Source organism: Theropithecus gelada, chromosome 12 (genome assembly GCF_003255815.1).
Source record: "Theropithecus gelada isolate Dixy chromosome 12, Tgel_1.0, whole genome shotgun sequence".
Taxonomy (NCBI): Eukaryota; Metazoa; Chordata; class Mammalia; order Primates; family Cercopithecidae; genus Theropithecus; species Theropithecus gelada.
Window position 1 is genome coordinate 106,702,518 of NC_037680.1, and position 19,558 is coordinate 106,722,075.

Sequence of the window (19,558 nt, forward strand, 5' to 3'; positions counted from 1 at the left end):
TTTCCTCACTCTACCAGCCTGACTGCCTTATCATGTGGATAGGATCGAAAGTTCATCTACATTTCATCTACATTCTACATAAAAGAATGGCCTTGGCCGGGCACGGTGGCTCATGCCTGTAATCCCAGCACTTTGGGAGGCTGAGGCAGGTGGATCACCTGAGGTCAGAAGTTCGAGGCGAGCCTGGCCAACATGGTGAGACCCCATCTCTACCAAAAACATAAAAAATTAGCCGGGCGTGGTGGTGTGCACTTGTAATTCCAGCTACTTGGGAGGCTGAGGCAGGAGAATCGCTTGAACCTTGGAGGCAGGGGTTGCAGTGAACTGAGATCGCACCACTGCACTCCAGTTGGGGTGATAGAGCAAGACTCCGTCTCCAAAAAAAAAAAAAAAAAAAAAAGAAAAGAAAACAAAAGAAAAGAAAGAATAGCCTTTAACTTACTCAAATGTATAAATGAGAAATTAGGGGCAGGAATAGGAAGATAAAAGGAACATGTGCACAAATGGAAACCTCCTTCTTATCTTGAACTTTATAACATAACACACCATATCTACATGCACTCTGAGCTCTTAAAACCTCACAGAGTTTACCTGCAAAAGGTGGTCCCAGCAACGCAGAGATGCCATTAGCACAGATGATGATGCCGTAGGCATTGGCCAGGTGTTCAATGCCAACCAAGTCTTCAGTCACTACGGGCATTAGGGAGAAATAACCACTGGAAAACCCTATCAGTGCGCAGATGACCGCCAGGCCAGCGTACGTGTGCATCAACGGCAGAATAAAAATACTGAGGACAAGGGTGAAGTTGGCCAACAGGAAGACGTTCCAAACACTGATGCAAGGTAAGTCGGCTATGACGCCCAGGATCACTTTTCCGAAGATGTGAACTATTGCTATAATTGACGTCAGAGGGAAAATGTCGTTTTGCTCCGATAAGTTATACAAATTGACGATTTCTGGGAGGTGAATGAAGGGGATGACAAAGCTGCTGTATGCAAACAAAGCCCAGAAAATAAAGGCTACAAACATTCGATTTGTAAATAGAGAGGCTGTCCCAAAGTAGCCCGAGTACCAGTCCTCGAAGCCCTTCCTGACTCTCATGGTGAGCCAGCTGAGCGTCTTCAGAATCCGGAGAGCCCACATGTTCTTCCTGTGCCCGGCCCGATCGGGGCACTCCTGGGCTTGCAGGTCGCCGAGGGTCTCCTCGTTCCCGGGCCCACCATCCTTCTCTTCTGTTCTTCCCTGCTGTCCAGCTGACTTCACAGATTCCGTGGAGTGCGCCGGCAGGACGCGCAGATCTTTCTCTCCTGGGTCGTTTGGGTTTTTCCCAGGAGAGAGGGGCCTCATGAGCGCCCCACACACACACAGGTTTAAGGAAACGGCACCTTGGATCAGCATGGCATTCCTCCAGCCGTACTCTGCGCACAGGTACTTCAGCAGCACAGTCATCAGGAACGTACCGAATCCGGTTCCCGTGGTGCTGAGGCCCTGGGCGAGGGCGCGTCTCTTCTGGAAATACCTGCCCACCATGACCACCGCTGGCAGGTAGGCCATCCCGCTGCCCAGGCCTGCACAGGCCGACAGGGGAAGAAAAGACACGGTGCAACATCAGTGGCCAGATCCAGAATTTGCAGCAAAGATCACTTGCATTTCCTTAATTAGCATCTATTTACGCTTTTTTATTTCTGACAAAGCTGTAACAGTGATTATTTTAAAAGCAGCCCTCAGGGATAAGCGGCAGAAAGACCATCCAGCCAAGCAGGTTTCTAGCCCGCCATTTTTCCCAACAGGCTTTGCGGCACAAGTTCCTCCAATAACAAAATGGAGCCGCATTCTCACATCAGAAAAATATAAGCTCCAGACAGGCAAGACCATGTATTTTCACCACTGGTATGCCCAGGACTGCCCAGAACAGACAGCATGTGCTTAGCAAGTTGCTGGGAGAATGAATGGCTTCTCTGAGGACCTCTGCTGTCTTTAGCCTCCCCTGATTGCACTATGTGTCCAGACACCCCAACCTGGCTCCTTAGTCTCAGCAAAAGGAGTGTTTATTTCCTCACCTATAACACAAAAACCCCCGTGCTAGCCCTATTATTGGACGATTATAGGGAAGAGTTTCTAATGTACTCAGGGAAAATATCTGACTTTTTTTTTTTTTTTTTTTTTTTGAGACAGGGATTCACTCTGTTGCCCAGGCTGGAATGCAGTGGTGCAACCACAGCTCATTGCATCCTCCAACTCCGCAGGCTCAGATGATCCTCCCACCTCAGTCTCCCAAGTAGCTGGGACTATCACCGTGTGTGGCTAATTTTTGTATTTTTTGTAGACACGTGGTTTCACCATGTTGCCTAAGCTGGTCTCAAACTCCTTGGCTCATGCGATTCACCTGCTTTGGACTCTCAACGTGCTGGGATTACACGTGTGAGCCACTGCTCTTGGCCAACATCTGATATTTTTAAAGAACCGTTTTCACCAGAGGAATATGTTCTAGTGATCCATTGCACAATATGGTGACTGTACTTAGTAATAATATATTGTATATTTTTCAAATTGCTAAATGTAGATTTTAAATGTTCTCATCACAAGTATGTGAGGTGATGGATATGTCAATTAGCCTTATTCAATCATTCTACAATATATACATGTATCAGAACATCACATTTGACTCCACAAATATTTACCATCGTCAATTATGACTAAAATAGAAATATTAAAAATGTATTATGTATAATGAGGGAAAAAAAGAACTGTTATCAGGTCCTTCAATCAATGGTTTTTAAATTATGCTTCAGAGGATACAGAAGTGCTTTATGTGTGTATGTGTATAGATATATATTACAAGAAGCAACTTGGGATTTATATGGACAGTAGGTTATTATGTTCACTTTCTCCTCCTATCAAAAGATACATACTTAAGCTTATATGTTTTTTATATATGTGTGTGTGTATATATATATAAAAGCACATTTACCTATTAGCTAACATTTACTGAGCACTTTGCTTAGTGCTTTATACAAATTATGTCATTTAGCGGTTTCAACAACCATGTAGACTAAGCTCTTCATTATACCCATTTTGCAGAAAAGGAAACTGAGGTGTAAGTAGGTTAAATAACTTGCCCAAAGTCACACAGATAATAGCAATGAAAAAAGAAAAGCCAGAATTCCAAGCTAACTTTTAACTCTTATGCTAACACATTCATTGTCGCTCTGTACTCAAAAAGAATGTCAAGCTGGAGATTCAGTTTATTTAAAATGCAATTGTACAAGTAATTACTCATCTGTGTGAATCACACTACCTGTTGATAAAGGAAATTGTGGCTGGGAATATATTTTGCATAATAGATATGCAGATTGTGGTACCTGGCAGCCAATATTAACCTCTTCACGGGGGAATGACAACCTAACTGTACTCTAGATTTGCTTCTTAGTCTCTACATATATGTGTGGTTTATGCTATTTTATGAATTTGAACAGGGCTAAAAGAGTAAATGATTATAAGGCCGGGTGCTGTGGCTTATGCCTGTAATCCCAGCACTTTGGGAGGCCGAGGCGGGCAGATCACCTGAGGTCGGGAGTTTGAGACCAGCCTGACCAACATGGAGAAACCCCGTCTCTACTAAAAATACAAAATTAGCTGGGCATGGTGGTGCATGCCTGTAATCCCAGCTACCTGGGAGACAGAGGCGGGAGAATTGCTTGAACCCAGGAGGTGGAGGTTGCAGTGAGCCGAGATTGTGCCATTACACTCCAGCCTGGGCAACAAGAGCAAAACTCCATCTCAAAAAAAAAAAAGAGCAAATGATTATTAAAGAGTAAATGAATGTTATTGATTTCCTTAGTCTTTGTTTTTTTAATGTTTACTTATCTATGTTTTTTCTTTTCTATTTTCACACAGGAGGCTTTATTATTATTATTTTTATTGAGACAGAGTCTTACTCAGTCAACCAAGCTGGAGTGCAGTGGCGCAATCTTAGCTCACAGCAACCTCTGCCTCCTGGGTTAAAACTATTCTCATACCTTAGCCTGCTGAGGAGCTGGGATTACAGGCATGTGCCACCACACTTGGCTAATTTTTTTCTTTTTTTGTATTTTTAGTAGAGACGGGGGTTTCACCATGTTGGCCAGGCTGGTCTTGAACTCCTGGCCTCAAGGGATCTGCCCACCTTAGCCTTCCAAAGTGTTGGGATTACAGGCATGAGCTACTGCCCCTGGCCTATTATTTAGTTTATTTCCCACACCACACTGATGTAATTTCCTTAATCTTTGGTCCATTCACCTAAGTCAACATTACTGCCTTCCTTTTCCTGTCCCTCACTGGAGATAGCACTGGCATTTAGAACCAGGCATGGAAATAGAATTTGATTCTATTAGGGAGGCCAAGTATTGTTGCTGGGTGGGCTTCCCCCACTTAAGGCATAGTAAAATGTAATGTTAAAATGTATTTCCTGGAGTGTAGGGAGGGGTTGGGGTGAAGTGGGATAGAGGAAACAGAACAGAATGTTTTAATGGGTCTCTTCCCCACAATTAAATCCACTGCCAAGATTTCTTATAAAACATTTAAAATCGAGTTTAAAAAAAGCCACATGCTTACCAGCTGCCACTCCAAAAGTAATGAAGAGATAATGCACGTTTGCAGCGTATGCACTCAACACCCAGCCCAGGGAATTGACGAGCCCTCCAATGATCGCAGTCTGGCGGCACCCACAGGTGTTAATGAACAAGCCGATGAAAGGGCCTGTCACAGAGCATTGGAAAAGGAATTGACTAAAGGCGCTTCAGTTTCATTCTTTCTCATAAATCTTCATGTGAAGACACATAATAAAATGTTACTAGAGCTGTTAAATGAAACAAAAAGCCCCCATTGCTTTATATGCCAAACATTTTTAGCATGCAAAGATGATTTTAAGTAATTTCATCAGAGAGCAAAGGTTCTAGGTTTTCAAGAAAGGCAGACCTGAAATAAATAGACATTCATTCTTTCGTCTACAACAAAACCAGTGGTCTAGGAGCTATCTCTAGCCTGTGGATGCGTTTTGTCGATCCCATACAAAGTCTAAAAAATGTCTGGAATTAGTTGCTGATGTTTAAAAATGAAGAGTATTCACAAAAAGTCCAGTGGCAACACAGACTACCTTCCCACAGGACCAAAGTTAGTTGGAGCTGTGCGGTGACTGAGCCCGTTTGACTGGGAGACACCCTTTCCAGTTTGCTACAGTCTCCATCCTTCCCTCTGGTCTTAAAACCTGGCTTCACTTACATTATTTCTTTGGCTTCTTTCAAAATAAAAAAAAAAATTCAGTTTTTGACTAAAATAGAAATATTAAAAATGTATTATGTATAATGAGCAAAAAAAAGAACTGTTATCAGGTCCTTCAATCAATGATTTTTAAATTATGCTTCAAAGATACAGAAGTGCTTTGTGTGTGTGTGTATAGATATACATTACAAGAAGCAACTTGGGGATTTATATGGACAGAAGGTTATTATGTTCACCTTCTATTGAAAGATACATACTTAAGCTTATATGTTTTATATGTATATATATTACCATATTTATCTATTAGCTATCATTTACCGAGCACTTCGCTAAGTGCTTTATACAAATTATGTCATTTAATGGTTTCAACAACCATGTAAACTAAGCTCTCTTCATTATACCCATTTTTCAGATAAGGAAACTGAGACCAAAAGGGAGTACGGAAAGGGAATCTTCAGAACTCCTGTGCTTCAGGCAGAAAACTAATAGCCTGTTTTCATGAGGATACCCAGATTGAAACCAAGCTGAAAAGAACTAGTTGTCATCACTTCATGCAGACTCCCATCCCTGCTGGTGTGCAGTCTCTGACCAGACCTATCAGGCTATGGAGATTCGGGAATCCATTTCCATTGTGTAAGTTGTGACAACACTCGCAAGAGCACAGTATTTTATGAAATGCATTCTGATTGTTTCCTTTACGCTGACTTTCTAGTTTTGTTCTGTTTTCTTATTTTTGCTTTTGTTTTGATACAGGGTCTCACTGTGTCACCCAAGCTAGAGTTCAGTGGTGTGATCACGGCTCAGTGCAGCCTTGACCTCCCTGGGATCAAGTGATCCTCCCATCTCAGCCTTCTGAGTAGCTGGACCTACAGGCTTGTGCTATCATGTCCTGCTACTTTTGTATTTTTTATAGAGATAGGGTTTCTCCGTGTTGTTCAGGCTGGTCTAGAATTTCTAGGCTCAAGCGATCTGTCTGCCTTGGCTTCCCAAAGTGCTGGGATTACAGGCTTGAGCCACGGCACCTGGCTGACTTTCTAGTTCTTAATTGTCAACCTTCTTTGTTCTCCTGATTTTGTGGTAATTTCTGATGTCACTGGAGCTGAATGCTTATCCTGTGATCAATGATTCCTAGTTCAAATAGGAATCCAGATTTATATGAGCTAGTACTCAATATTCAGTAAGATGGCATATTTTAATCATCATCTTATTGTTGATCATTACTTTACAAAGTTATGAAACCTTATATGCAGAAGAACCATGTTAAAAACTTGTTTAAAGAGCTTCCCTTTTGGCTTAAACTAAAATAAAGTTTCCTTTAAAGTTCTAACTATATTCATGTGTATATTTAGATAGAGTCTGCTAATGAGTTTATTTTGTCTAGTGGTTTTGTGGGTGCCTAATCCTAAAAACTATGAAGGTAAAGACTTATTAATATAATTAACTCTGCTGCATTACAGGAAATAATTCAGTAAATCAACTTCTTAGAATAGACTTTATATATATATATATATTTTTATATATATATATATTTTTATATATATATATATTTATATATATATATATATTTTTTTATATATATATATTTTTTTGAGACGGAGTCTCACTCTGTTGCCCAGGCTGGAGTGCAGTGGCGCGATCTCAGCTCACTGCAAGCTCCGCTCCCCGGGTTTATGCCATTCTCCTGCCTCAGCCTCCCGTGTAGCTGGGACTACAGGCGCCCACCACCTCGCCCGGCTAATTTTTTTTTTTTGTATTTTTAGTAGAGAAGGGGTTTCACCGTGTTAGCCAGGATGATCTCGATCTCCTGACCTCATGATCTGCCTGTCTCGGCCTTCCAAAGTGCTGGGATTACAGGCGTGAGCCACCGCGCCCGGCCTAGACTTAATATATTAAACATACTTTATATAAATGTTATTAAATATGCACATTATAGAAATAATATATAAAATAAATGCATTGATTAAAAATCTGATGGAATGACTGGGGTTAAATGAAATTCACATACCATAAGTTAGACATACTTATTTGATTTCTTCACACATTTTTATTTTTGTTTTTTTAAACCCATGGTTACTTGACTACGCCTAGCTTGGATGAGTGGGTAAAAAACAGAAAAATGCATGACTTGTCAGTTTGCTGTTTATAGCCCTTTGAAAGGTCAGCAGATCACAGTTCAGTAGCACAATCATGTTTTCCACTTCACAGAAAGGGCCCAGAAGCAAATTTTTCTGAGGTGCTTTATGAAACATTACATTAAAAAGGCGCTTGAGAAAAAAGAAAAAAAAAAGGAGAAAATTCCAAACTCAGTGCAAATATTCATATCTGGAGGAATTTTATAAATTAAATAAAGTATAACTATTTTACTGCTAAAAACATTAACTAAACAGCCAGACACTGTTATCAACTCAATCAACTCTCGCATGCTGGGGCTTCAGTCATTTGTGTTTTGCAGATGAGCAAAGCGAGACCCAGAAATGCTGTGACTTCTCCATGGTTACAAAATATATGTACATTTAAAAAAAAAAACAAAAAAACCAAGCTCTTTGACTCTCAGTTCCCTCCCTTCCTTCCTTCCTCCCTCCCTCCTTTCCTTCCTTCCTTTCTTTCCTTCCTTTCTTTTTCCTTCTTTCTTTTCTCTCTCTCTCTCTTTCTCTTTCTTCCTTTCTTTTCTTTCTTTCTTTCTTTTTTGAGATGGAGTTTCACTCTTGTTGCCCAGGCTGGAATGCAATGGCGCCATTTTGGCTTACTGTAACCTCTGCCTGCTGGGTTCAAGTGATTCTCCTACCTCATCCCCCTGAGTAGCTGGGATTACAGGTGCTCGCCACCATGCCCAGCTAATTTTTTGTGTATGTACATATATATATATATATATATTTTTTTTTTTTTTTTTTTTGAGACGGAGTTTCGCTCTTTTTGCCCAGGCTGGAGTGCAATGGCGTGATCTCGGCTCACCGCAACCTCCACCTCCCGGGTTCAAGTGATTCTCCTGCCCCAGCCTCCCGAGTAGCTGGGATTACAGGCATGCGCCACCACCCCGGCTAATTTTGTATTTTTAATAGAGACGGGGTTTCCCCATATTGGCCAGGCTGGTCTCGAACTCCTGACCTCAGGTGATCCACCTGCCTTAGCCTCCAAATGTGCTGGGATTACAGGCATGAGCCACTGCGCCGGCTCAGTTTCATTTTCTGCACACTGTTTACTGATGGTCCACTAGCATTGCCAAAATCAAACCACCATTTCAAGAAAATAAAAGAAGTTCCCACACAATCTAAGGAGAAGGGGAAATCATACAATTGAGATACAATCCTTTGACCACGACTCACACTTTTATAGAGTAATTCAGTGTTTTGGGATGAGATTATCCAGATTATCTTTTTCATTTTCAGAAGGAATCTGAATCTTGGACCCTTTCCCACTGTAATAAAGTGTCCCAGCCGGGTGTGGTGGTTCACACCTGTCATCTCAGCACTTTGGGAGGCCAAGGCGGGTGGATCACGAGGTCAGGAGTTCAAGACCAGCCTGGAACTACAAAAATTAGCCAGGTGCAGTGGCGGGTGCCTGTAATCCCAGCTACTGGGGAGGCTGAGGCAGGAGAATCGCTTGAACCTGGGCAGCAGAGGTTGCAGTAAGCTGAGATTGCTCCACTACACTCCAGCCTGGATGACGGAGTGAGACTTCATCTCAAACAAAAAGTGTCCCATTGCTGTGGGGAACACCCTCAGGAAGTTATATTTTATTGACCCATCCTGGCAGCTGATAGGGGAGAAAAAGCACCAGTGAAGAGAGGAGCAATCACAGGTGAGCCTTGGCAGTGCTGGGGGATGGAAGTAGGTAGTTCTTTGAACTCCAGGTCTCTTAGGGTAACCCCTCATCATAGTAAAGAGTTAGGAGCCTCTAAATCAATGACTGTCTGCTTTAGCTGAACAGTGGTGTCGCTTAGGAGCTTAAAATAAATCCTGATACTTGGAGCCCATCCCAGGTGCAGCCTGAGCACGGGGTGGGGAGCGTAAAGCTCCCCAGGTGGATCTGATGTGCAATCAAGATTGACAATCACTGCTCTAAAGTGATTTAGCAAGTAATCTATCTTGTGTAGCCTGTGGATTCCCCCAACGATAAGGCATCCACCAAGAATTATTCAGAGAGCAGTTATCACAAAGGCTGCTATAGATACTGTCAAAGGAAAATACAAACTTGGCACCCCAATTCACTCTGCCAAAAGAAAAAAATTAAGCTGAAAGCTGACTCATGCAAGCAACTGCTTTTCCTTTTATTCCTAAGCAGATAGCCACAGAGAAAGGGTTATACAGCTCCACAGGTAGCTGCTCTATGTTCACCTTATTTTATGTCAAAGTGCCGATTTACTGAGTGTGAGATGAATACGAAATTGATGATTCCCTGACCTGCACCTTTTCTCTTGCAACACGTGGATTACTGTAGCCTCCCTTTCCCCTCCAGGCCACTTTTCCCCTTTAAATATTGACGTCCTCAAAATCATCTTTGGAGAGAGGCACAGGTAACAGACTGTTTCTGTGATCCTGTGTTTATTTCTTTCGGGCAAAATAAACTTCCAGGTTGATTGAGACCAGTCTCAGATATTTTTTGGTTTACAATACAAATGAGGTGGTTACATTTTATTAAAAGTTGGGACCTTCTGCAGGACAGTGGCAAATCCATGCTACTCATTGGGCTAAGGCAGGAGAATCACTTGAACCCAGGAGGCAGAGGTTGCAGTGAGCCGAGATCTTGTCACTGCACTCCAGCCTGGGTGACAGAGCGAGACTCTGTCTCAAAAAAAAAAAGGAGGAAACAAGGTATATTTATTACATTTGCCATATGCAAACCACTGCCCAAGACAGAGGACTTTCAACTACTGTCATGTAAATCATGGATTTTTTGGCTAGGCCCAGTGGCTCATGCCTGTAATTCCAGAACTTTGGGAGGCCAAGGAGGGGAGATCACGAGGTCAGGAGATCGAGACCATCCTGGCTAACAAGGTGAAACCCCGTCTCTACTAAAAATACAAAAGATTAGCTGGGCATGGTGGTGGGCGCCTATAGTCCCAGCTACTCAGGAGGCTGAGGCAGGAGAATGGTGTAAACCCGGAAGGTGGAGATTGCAGTGAGCCGAGATCTTACCACTGCACTCCAGCCTGGGTGACACAGTGAGACTCCATCTCAAAAAAAAAAAAAAAAAAAAAAGAAGGAAACGATGCATATTTATTGAATTTGCCATATGCAAACCACTGCCCAAGAGAGAGGACTTTTAACTGCTGTCATATAAATCATGGATTTTTTGGCTGGGCCCAGTGGCTAATGCCTGTAATCCCAGAACTTTGGGAGGCCGAGGCGGGCAGATCACAAGGTCAGGAGATCGAGACCATCCTGGCTAACACGGTGAAACCCCGTCTCTACTAAAAATACAAAAAATTAGCTGGGTGTGGTGTCGGGCGCCTATAGTCCCAGCTATTCGGGAGGCTGATGCGGGAGAATGTGTGAACCTGGGAGGCAGAGATTGAAGTGAGTTGAAATAGTGTCACTGCACTCCAGCCTGGATGACAGAGCGAGACTCCTTCTCAGAAAAAAAGAAAAAACAAAAAACCAAGGACCTTTTTAAATTTAAGAGGTAGCCCAATTGTGCTTACAATGATTAGAACATAAAAACCATTTGTATTATTCATTTCAAGTATGTTTTCAGTTCTCATTTGATGTAATGGCAGGCAGTGTCATGGTAGACACAATTTTGGAGTCCCATGGACCAGGTTTAAAGCCAGCCCTACACTTACTGGCTGTTCAACCTTCAGTAAGTTACTTAATGTCTCTGAGTGTTGCATATTCTTCTTCTGTAACATACAGACAATGGTCTGTCCTCCAGTGTTGTAGGATCAAATGAGATCGTGTACATTAACATGCATTTGGCATGCAGTAAGTGCTCAATAAAGGAGAGCTGTTACTGTTGGTTTCTGGCTTGAAAAACTTCCCTGAGGTTGCTCAACAAATCTGCAGCCACCCTGTACCAGGAGGCTTGGGATAATGAACAGTAATTTTAGGTAAATAGATAGAATAAAAGACCTTTCATTTATGTAACTATGAGGCCTGCTGTGTTATGATTTCTGAGACTCAGAGCAAAAAATGTTTATCTGGCAGGCAGCTTTCCCTGTAGAAAGATTAGTCTAAAATCTGAAATTCCACAGTCTGGAATTCGAGGACTCTCACACAAAATTCTGAACACACAGTTACCTCTCAATTAAATTAAGTGTGACCATCACATTTCACCATGAGTTAGGGATTCTTATTTTGGGAATCATCTTTAAAACCATATCCGATCATTTCAGGACTGGTTTCTGTTGCTTATTTCCATAGGACTTATGAAACATAATATCTAAGACCAACTTAGTGGATGGTTTGGAAAATATTGGGACATTTCATATCCTGGCCTTCTTCTGAGTCTTTTTTTTGACATTACTGTGTGCGTACACTTCCAAGATTAAATCTACATGTGTTTTGTTTTACCCCTTACAAATATATTTTTAAAAAGGAGAGAAAGCTGGATTTTAAGTGTTATAGAAACACAGTTTTCCTTTACTAAGAAAGTAGAATTACAACTGACATAAAACTTGAACATGCCCGACGCTGAAATAAACCTACCTGCATGTTTCCTATGACAAATAGTCCTAGTTTAACAAAACAAATGCAGATTTGAAGAAGTCAGTTCAATAATGTTACAGACAAAAATGATTTATGCCACATAACTTGAGAAATAACACTTTGTCCTTGTTGTCTATCATTAGGACTACCATTATAACTAATATTGGTTGTTTTTTTGTTTGTTTGTTTTTGTTTTTGAGACAGAGTCTCACTCTGTTGCCCAGGCTGGAGTGCAGTGGCACCATCTTGGCTCACTGCAATGTCTACCTCCTGGGTTCAAGCAATTCTCCTACCTCAGCCTCCCCAGTAGCTGGGACTACAGGCATTTGCCACCATGCCCGGCTAATTTTTTGTATTTTTAGTAGAGGCGAGGTTTCACCATGTTGGCCAGGCTGGTCTCAAATTCCTGACTTCAGGTGATCCGCCCGCCTCAGCCTCCCAAAGTGCTGGAATTATAGACATGAACCACCACGCCTGGCCTTAATATTGTTTGTATTATCAAAAATAACATTGCTTGGCTGGGTGCGGTGGCTCACACCTGTAATCCCAGCACTTTGGGAGGCCGAGGCAGGTGGATTACGAGGTCAGGAGATCGAGACCGTCCTGGCTTACACAGTGAAACCCCGTCTTTACTAAATAATACAAAAAATTAGCCGGGCATAGTGGTAAGCGCCTATAGTCCCAGCTACTTGGGAGGCTGAGGCAGGAGAATGGCGTGAACCCAGGAGGCGGAGGTTACAGTGAGCTGAGATTGTGCCACTGCACTCCAGCCTGGGCGACAGAGCAAGACTCTGTCTCAAAAAAACAAAAAAAAAAAAACAAAAACAAAACATTGCTCACACCTGTAATCCCAGCACTTTGAGAGGCTGAGGCAGGAGGATCTCTTAAAGCAGGAGTTTGAGATCAACCTGGGCAATATAGCAAGGCCCCATCTCTACAAAAAAGTTTTAAAAATTAGCAGGGCATGTTAGCATATGCCTGTAGTTTTAGTACTGAGGCAGCTGAGGTGAGAGGATTGCTTGAGCCCAGGTGTTCAAGGCTGCAGTGAGTTTTGATTGTGCTACTGCACTCCACCCTGGGCAACAGAGTGACACCCTGTTTCTAAAAAAAGTAAAAAACAACAACAACAAAAATAAGTTGAATGCCAGCCAAGATCAACAAGTCTCTGAATTGGATTCAAGAAATTAATTACTAATTGGAAATCATTGAAAAGCACAGATTCCAATCAGACACACATTGGCCTGGCATACACATACTCGCACAAAACCAAAAACAGATTAGAGGCCATTTATGTTTCCAGGATAAAATATATTATAAATATTTTAAATTCAAACAATTAGATATAAATATATGGCTTTCACCTTCAAGTGAAACAACTGAAAAACGTCAGAGTGGTGGTTACCTCAGAGCATTGTTAAGGGAAGGAAATAAAATTAAATGAGATAATGTAAGGGAAAGCCCCTAGTATATAATAGATGCTTATTAAATATTAATTGACAGTAAGAGTTATTTCATTTTCAAACTGAAACACATTAGCCATCATAGCATTATATTTATAATAACTTCCCAGGTTTAGTATCTCCAGCTATATAAGACTTGACTTCATAGATTGCTGTGTGGTTAGGTTTCACTAGAAAGTACAACAATAGGTAGTATATATTCAGGAAAACTTGAATCTATGCTCCCATGTTAAACAATTTTTTTAAAAAAAGAAAATGCAGTCAGACACAGTGGCTCAGGCCGGTAATTCCAGGATTTTGGGAGGCCAAGGTGGGCAGATCTGTTAAGGCCAGGATTTCGAGACCAGCCTGGGCCACATGGAGAAACCTCATTTCAAAAGAAAAAAAGAAAATACAAGAATATATTGTTATTACTTTCTGTTAGCTATATATCAGTAAGCTTTCTAGAGACAGTTTAGAAGATTTTTCAATAATGAGTGATCAATAATATCTCAAATTGAAAACATCAGAATTCGGGCTGGGCACGGTGGCTCACACCTGTAATCTCGGCAATTTGGGAGGCCAAGGCAGGCGATCACTTGCGGTCAGGAGTTTAAAGACCAGCCTGGCCAACATGGTGAAACCTTGTCTTTACTAAAAATACAAAAAATTAACTAGGTGTGGTGGTGTCTGTAGTCCCAGCTACTAGGGAGGCCGAGGCAGGAGAATTGCTTGAACCTGGATGGCAGAGGTTGTAGTGAGCCCAGATTGTGCCACTCTGCTCCAGCCTGGGTGACAAAGCGAGACTCTGTCCAAAAAAAAAAAAAAAAAATCAGAACTCTGAAATGAGATTGTTACTGGACTTTTATAGTGTTTTATCTAACATTTTTATCTTTACAAATATTCATAAATGTTAAATAAGCAGATATTTATAATGGTAGATAATGAATTATAATGGTTAGGCAAACAGACTTTGGGGCTAAATAAAGTTTTTTTAAATGAAAGTTTTCTTTTTTCTTTTTTTTTTTTAAGCCAGTTAAATTTAGCAGTCAGGGTTTGTTTACCAACTTTAGTGACACTAATGTTAATAAGTTCTGATAATCCACTACCACTGGACCAGCCAAAATGATGAATTTTTAAAATAATCCAAATGTTTAAAGTATTTAAATTGTTATATCACACAAGAGGCAAGAGGATAAATATTGTATGATTTCACTTACATAAGGTACCTAGAATAGTCAAATTCATAGAGACAGAAAGTACAGTGGTGGTGGCCAGGGGTGAGGGGAGATGGGAATGGGGAATTTGTGTTTATTAAATACAGTTTCCGTTTGGGAAGATGAAAAGAAGTTCTGAAGATGGATGGTGGTGATGGTTGTGCAACAATATGAGTGTACTTAATGGGATTCAATAATTTTACAATGGTAAAATTATTTCTTTTTGAAAGGGAGTCTCGCTTTGTCTCCCAGGCGGGTGTGCAATGGTACAACCTCGGCTCACTGCAACCTCCACCTCCCAGGTTCAACCAATTCTCTTGCTTTAGCCTCCTGAGTAGCTGGGATTACAGGCACACACCACCACACCTGGCTAATTTTTGTATTTTTAGTAGAGACAGGGTTTTACCATGTTGGCCAGGCTGATCTCGAACATCTGACCTCAATTGATCCACCCGACTTGGCCTCCCAAAGTGCTGGGATTACAGGTGTGAGCCACCGTGCCTGGCCTAAAATGGTAAATTTTATGTGATGCATATTTTATCACAATTAAAAAATAGTAGCTAGTCACATCCAATATCAAATGTTACAACAATATAAAACATTACTTACAGTGGGAAATTGTCATTTGATAATGATTCAGTTTTACAACAGGTCACACGTGAACATACCCACTATCAAGGTGATGCCCATGCTGAGGGAGCTGACCCACGCGGTCAGGCCACGGCTCTGGTGGAATTCTTCCAGCCATTCCACATTGAGGACACCCAGGGCCATCTGGGAGCCCATGATGAGGATGTGCACAAAGAAAGAGGAGAGCACCATCATCCAAGCCCATCCGCCATCAATGTTTGGGTGGGGCTTAAGTGTCTTTTTGTCTTTGGGGTCATCTTCAAAATCATACCCAATATCTTCATGACTGGTATACATTTTCCAAGATTTTTCTGAAATACATATAACAAATAATTTCATGGAACATCTAAATGAAAAATACCTTCATCTTCTCTGTACAGCTCTACCTCCCCATCATGGTCAAAGTGGCTCCAGTATCACATCTGATCTTCAGGTTCATCTTTGTCACCATACAGATTTGAAGATGCTCCTTACTGTTTCCCAGGATCAGATGCTTTTATGAAACCCATTTCATCTTACAGCCATCACATATATAGGTATTACAATCTTGGGAATAGACTCAGAGAAGTAAGGTGATTTTCTAAGGCCTGTATTTAGTGTGGTCAGTTGGGAAACTAGGATTTGACCCCAGTTAGTCCTGACTCCAAACCCCATACCCTGTCTCCCTTACAGAGATGGATACTGACAGGTGACAAGAAAGATGTCAGAGAAGGAACATCTGGCTTCTGGCAGCCTTTCAGGGTAGCTTCACCTTGGTGGGGCCCCTAGAAGAGGATCTGGTTCTCAGTTTTTGTGGGTGCAAATGTTAATTTGTTAATTTGCATCCAGAGTGGATTAGCCTCAGGGGGTCTGGCTCATGCTAACCCAACTCAGGAGAGACTGATAATGCCAATTGATTACAATGAAAGACATAGCTTTCTAATAATGGTGGTACTTATGTCTCATTATGCAAGACACATACTTTACCCCCCTCCACGCATCCCCATTCCTAGTATTTACATGGGGCACTTAATTCGTTACTAGAAAATTACTTCAAAAATAGGGTATCAGACTAAAGGAGTTTGAATAGATACTATGGTGACATACAGGTCACCAGGTGAGGTTACCAGGTAGGCAGGGGGTAGATCATGCAGGGCTCTTGTGAGTCAAATAAGGGGCTTGTAGTTTATCTTGTACATAACGAACAGCCATTGGCTGAATTTACATCAGGAGGAGACATAATGAGATGGGTACTTCGCATAGATCTCTCTCTCAAGATGTTTGAATGAGAGGAGGGAGGCTAGATGGAGCTAGAGGATGCTAGCTCCTCTTTTGTTTGTTTGAGACAGGGTCTCGCTCTGTCACCCAGGCCGGAGTGCAGTGGTGTGATCATAGCTCACTGTGGTCTTGAACTCCTAGACTCAAGGGATCTCCCACTTCAGCCTCCTGAATAACTGGGACTACAGGTACATGCCACCATGCCTGACTAATTTTCTTATGTATATATGTATGTATGTATGTATGTATGTAGAGACAGGATGTCACTATGTTGCCCAGGCTGGTCTTGAACTCCTGGCTTCAAGCGATCCTCCTGCCTCAGCCTCCCAAAATGCTGGTATTACAGGTGTGAGCCACTGTGCCTGGCCCGTTTCATTTTTCATAGTTTTTTTTTTTTTTGGATGAGAATTAAGTGTGTGTACAAAGACAGGATAAGGAGCAGGAGTTGCAGGTGGAGAGACAGAGATATGATGATATGATGATGATAATGACTAATCCTGGAGATGGCGAAACAGATTGGTCTTGATTAGGAAGAGAGACCCATCCTCTGAGTCTGGAGGAAGGAGCGGGTGGATGGACCTATGATGGTAAGTAGTGGGATGGAAAGTCACATCTGATGGTTTAATTTCTTTGGTGAAGCAGGAAGTTAGGTTATAGGCTGAGAATGAGGAGGGCGGAGGTTGTGTAGGAGCCTTAATGCTCAAAATAATGGAAGAGACTGTTGCCTACAATGAGTGGAAATGATTGCTGGGCAGTTTCAAAGGTCAGGTTGAGCCCTGCAGGGTCCCACTACCCAGCTATGGCCATGGAGCACCAAGGACAGAGCCAGGGAGCACTCTGCCCCGGAGCTTGCAATAAGCTGGAGGACTTAAAAACAACCAACAGCTAAAAGTTGGTCTGCTTTCTAAATCATCACTACATGCCAGCAATTCTAGACAATTACACTGAAAAAAATGTTTAGCTGGTCTAAGTTCCAATTATGTTGAGTTTTAATTATGTATGTGTATGCTTCAAATTAGTCAGTTTTCATTTCTCATCCTTTTGTAAACATTGTATTCTACACGGAAGTTATTTCAAGAACTCCTGGTTTTACAGTTGACCCTGGCACGTGTGTAGCGCCAGCTACACACATTAGTTGGGAGAGGAAGCTCCTAAGAGTTCAGAATTGTTGGTAAAACGATACCCACTTGGCAAAATCCACACCCACAACCCCTGTGGCGTTACGTGTTCCCGCCTTTCTCAGAACACTCTAGGTAAACTGTGCCAGCACAATTATTGTCCAGAAAAAGAACCAGATCTCGAGTCACTTCACTTCTGTCACTCTATGTACTCACTTGGAGATTCTAATTTACAATTTAAAATAGTGAAACAGTGAAGACTGTGAGGTACAAAACCTTGGTTTGGAAAGTTACATTTTAAATTAATACTTGAAACGTTTTCTCAATTTGAACAATACCTTTTTTTTTTTTTTGAGACAGAGTGTTGCTCTGTCACCCAGGCTGGAGGGCAGTGGCATAATCTTGACTCACTGCAACCTCTGCATCCTGGGTTCAAGCAATTCTCGTGCTTCAGCCTCCTGAGTAGCTGGGACTGTAGGCATGTGCCACCGACACCTGGCTAATTTTTGTATTTTTATTAGAGACAGGGTTTCGCCATGATGGCCAGGCTGGTCTTGAACTCCTGACCTCAAGTGATCCTCCTGCCTCGGCTTTCAAAGTGCTGGGATTACAGGCGTGAAACACTGCACCCGGCTCAATATCTTTAAAATTGAAATATATTCTTCTTTTAAACAGAAGAAAAATAACATAATGAGTATTACTGACCATTACATGATTATTACTGAAAATCATTTTGTTGCCATGGCAGAGGGTGATGTAAAAAACGATCCATTCTGGGTGTCAAAGTCACTAAGAAGTCTCGAATTGTAGGGCCCTTCTCAGGAGTGTTCTGATGTGGACGGGTAGGAGAGAGGAGCAGATTGTGGCAAATTGCACAGTGCCTACAGCCTATTTCTATCCGCACCTGAGTTAAGAAGTTTTTGTTTGTTTTTACCTTTTTTTTTTTTTTTTTTTTTTTTTTGAGACAGGGTCTTGTTCTGTCACCCAGGTTGGAGTGCAGTGGTGTAATCTTAGCGCACTGCAGCCTTGAACTAGCAGGCTCCAGTGATCCTTCTGCCTCAGCCTCCCGAGTAGCAGGTACTACCGGCACACACCACCACAACTGGCTAATTTAAAACTTTTCTGTAGAAATGGACTTTCACCATGTTGCCCAGCCTAGTCTCAAGCAATCCTCCTGCTTTGCAATCCCAAAGTGCTCGATTACTTTACCTTTTTAAAGGCTATGTTTCCCCAAAACCCTAAAATACTCTGACCCCTTAGAGGAAAAGTTTGCTGACCCCTGGACTAGAGCATTGGTTCTGGCTAAAGGTTTATTGGGGAAAAATGAGTGTAGGGGAACCAAGGGTACCAGTGGAAGAGCAACTTAGTGGATCTGTCTGGGGTTCATCTTCTTTCTTTCTGTCACACCTTGTTCTCATTATTATTTTTACCTTTTAAGTTATTCCATCCCTCAACAGCTGTCCAGTCCTCAGCCACTACAGCCCCTATGTGCAGTGCTGCTCTTGGCCTGGGTCCTTCCTCCTTCACACATCTCGCTACCTGCCATTATCCAGATTGCTGGGAGTGATAAAATGTTTATCTCAGAAGCCAATTTCCAGGCCGGGTGCACTGGCTCACGCCTGTAATCCCAGCACTTTAGGAGGCTGAGGTGGGTGGATCACCTGGGGTCAGGAGTTCGAGACCAGCCTGGCCAACATGGTGAAACCCCGTCTCTACTGAAAAGAGAAAAATTAGTTGGGCATGGTGGCAGGCGCCTAAAATCCCAGCCACTCGGGAGGCTGAGGTAGGAGAATTGCTTGAAGCTGTGGGAGCGAAGGTTGCAGTAGTGAGGCGAGATCACGTCGCTGCACTCCAGCCTGGGTTAAAGAGCGTAACTCCGTCTCAAAACAAAACAAAACAAAGCAAACGCCAATTTCTTCATCCCTTCGAGTTATCATTAGGATGGAGTCCCTTCAGCACCTTCTCCCAGCTATTGTGTGTGATTTTCTCTCCT

The 19,558-nt window shown here is 42.2% G+C and overlaps 1 protein-coding gene across 1 annotated transcript in view; it reads right to left on the bottom strand.

Annotated features, from left to right (window-relative positions):
* SLC16A14 (solute carrier family 16 member 14) overlaps positions 1-19,558 on the bottom strand; it is a 35,501-nt gene that overhangs the window by 9,998 nt on the left and 5,945 nt on the right. Inside the window, exons 2-4 of the mRNA XM_025405548.1 lie at positions 15,229-15,501; positions 4,595-4,738; positions 592-1,569 (exon numbers count right to left, since the gene is read on the bottom strand). Of these exons, the coding sequence (XP_025261333.1) occupies positions 592-1,569; positions 4,595-4,738; positions 15,229-15,487 (1,381 nt within the window). The 5' untranslated portion in view covers positions 15,488-15,501. The remainder of the gene's footprint in view (positions 1-591; positions 1,570-4,594; positions 4,739-15,228; positions 15,502-19,558) is intronic.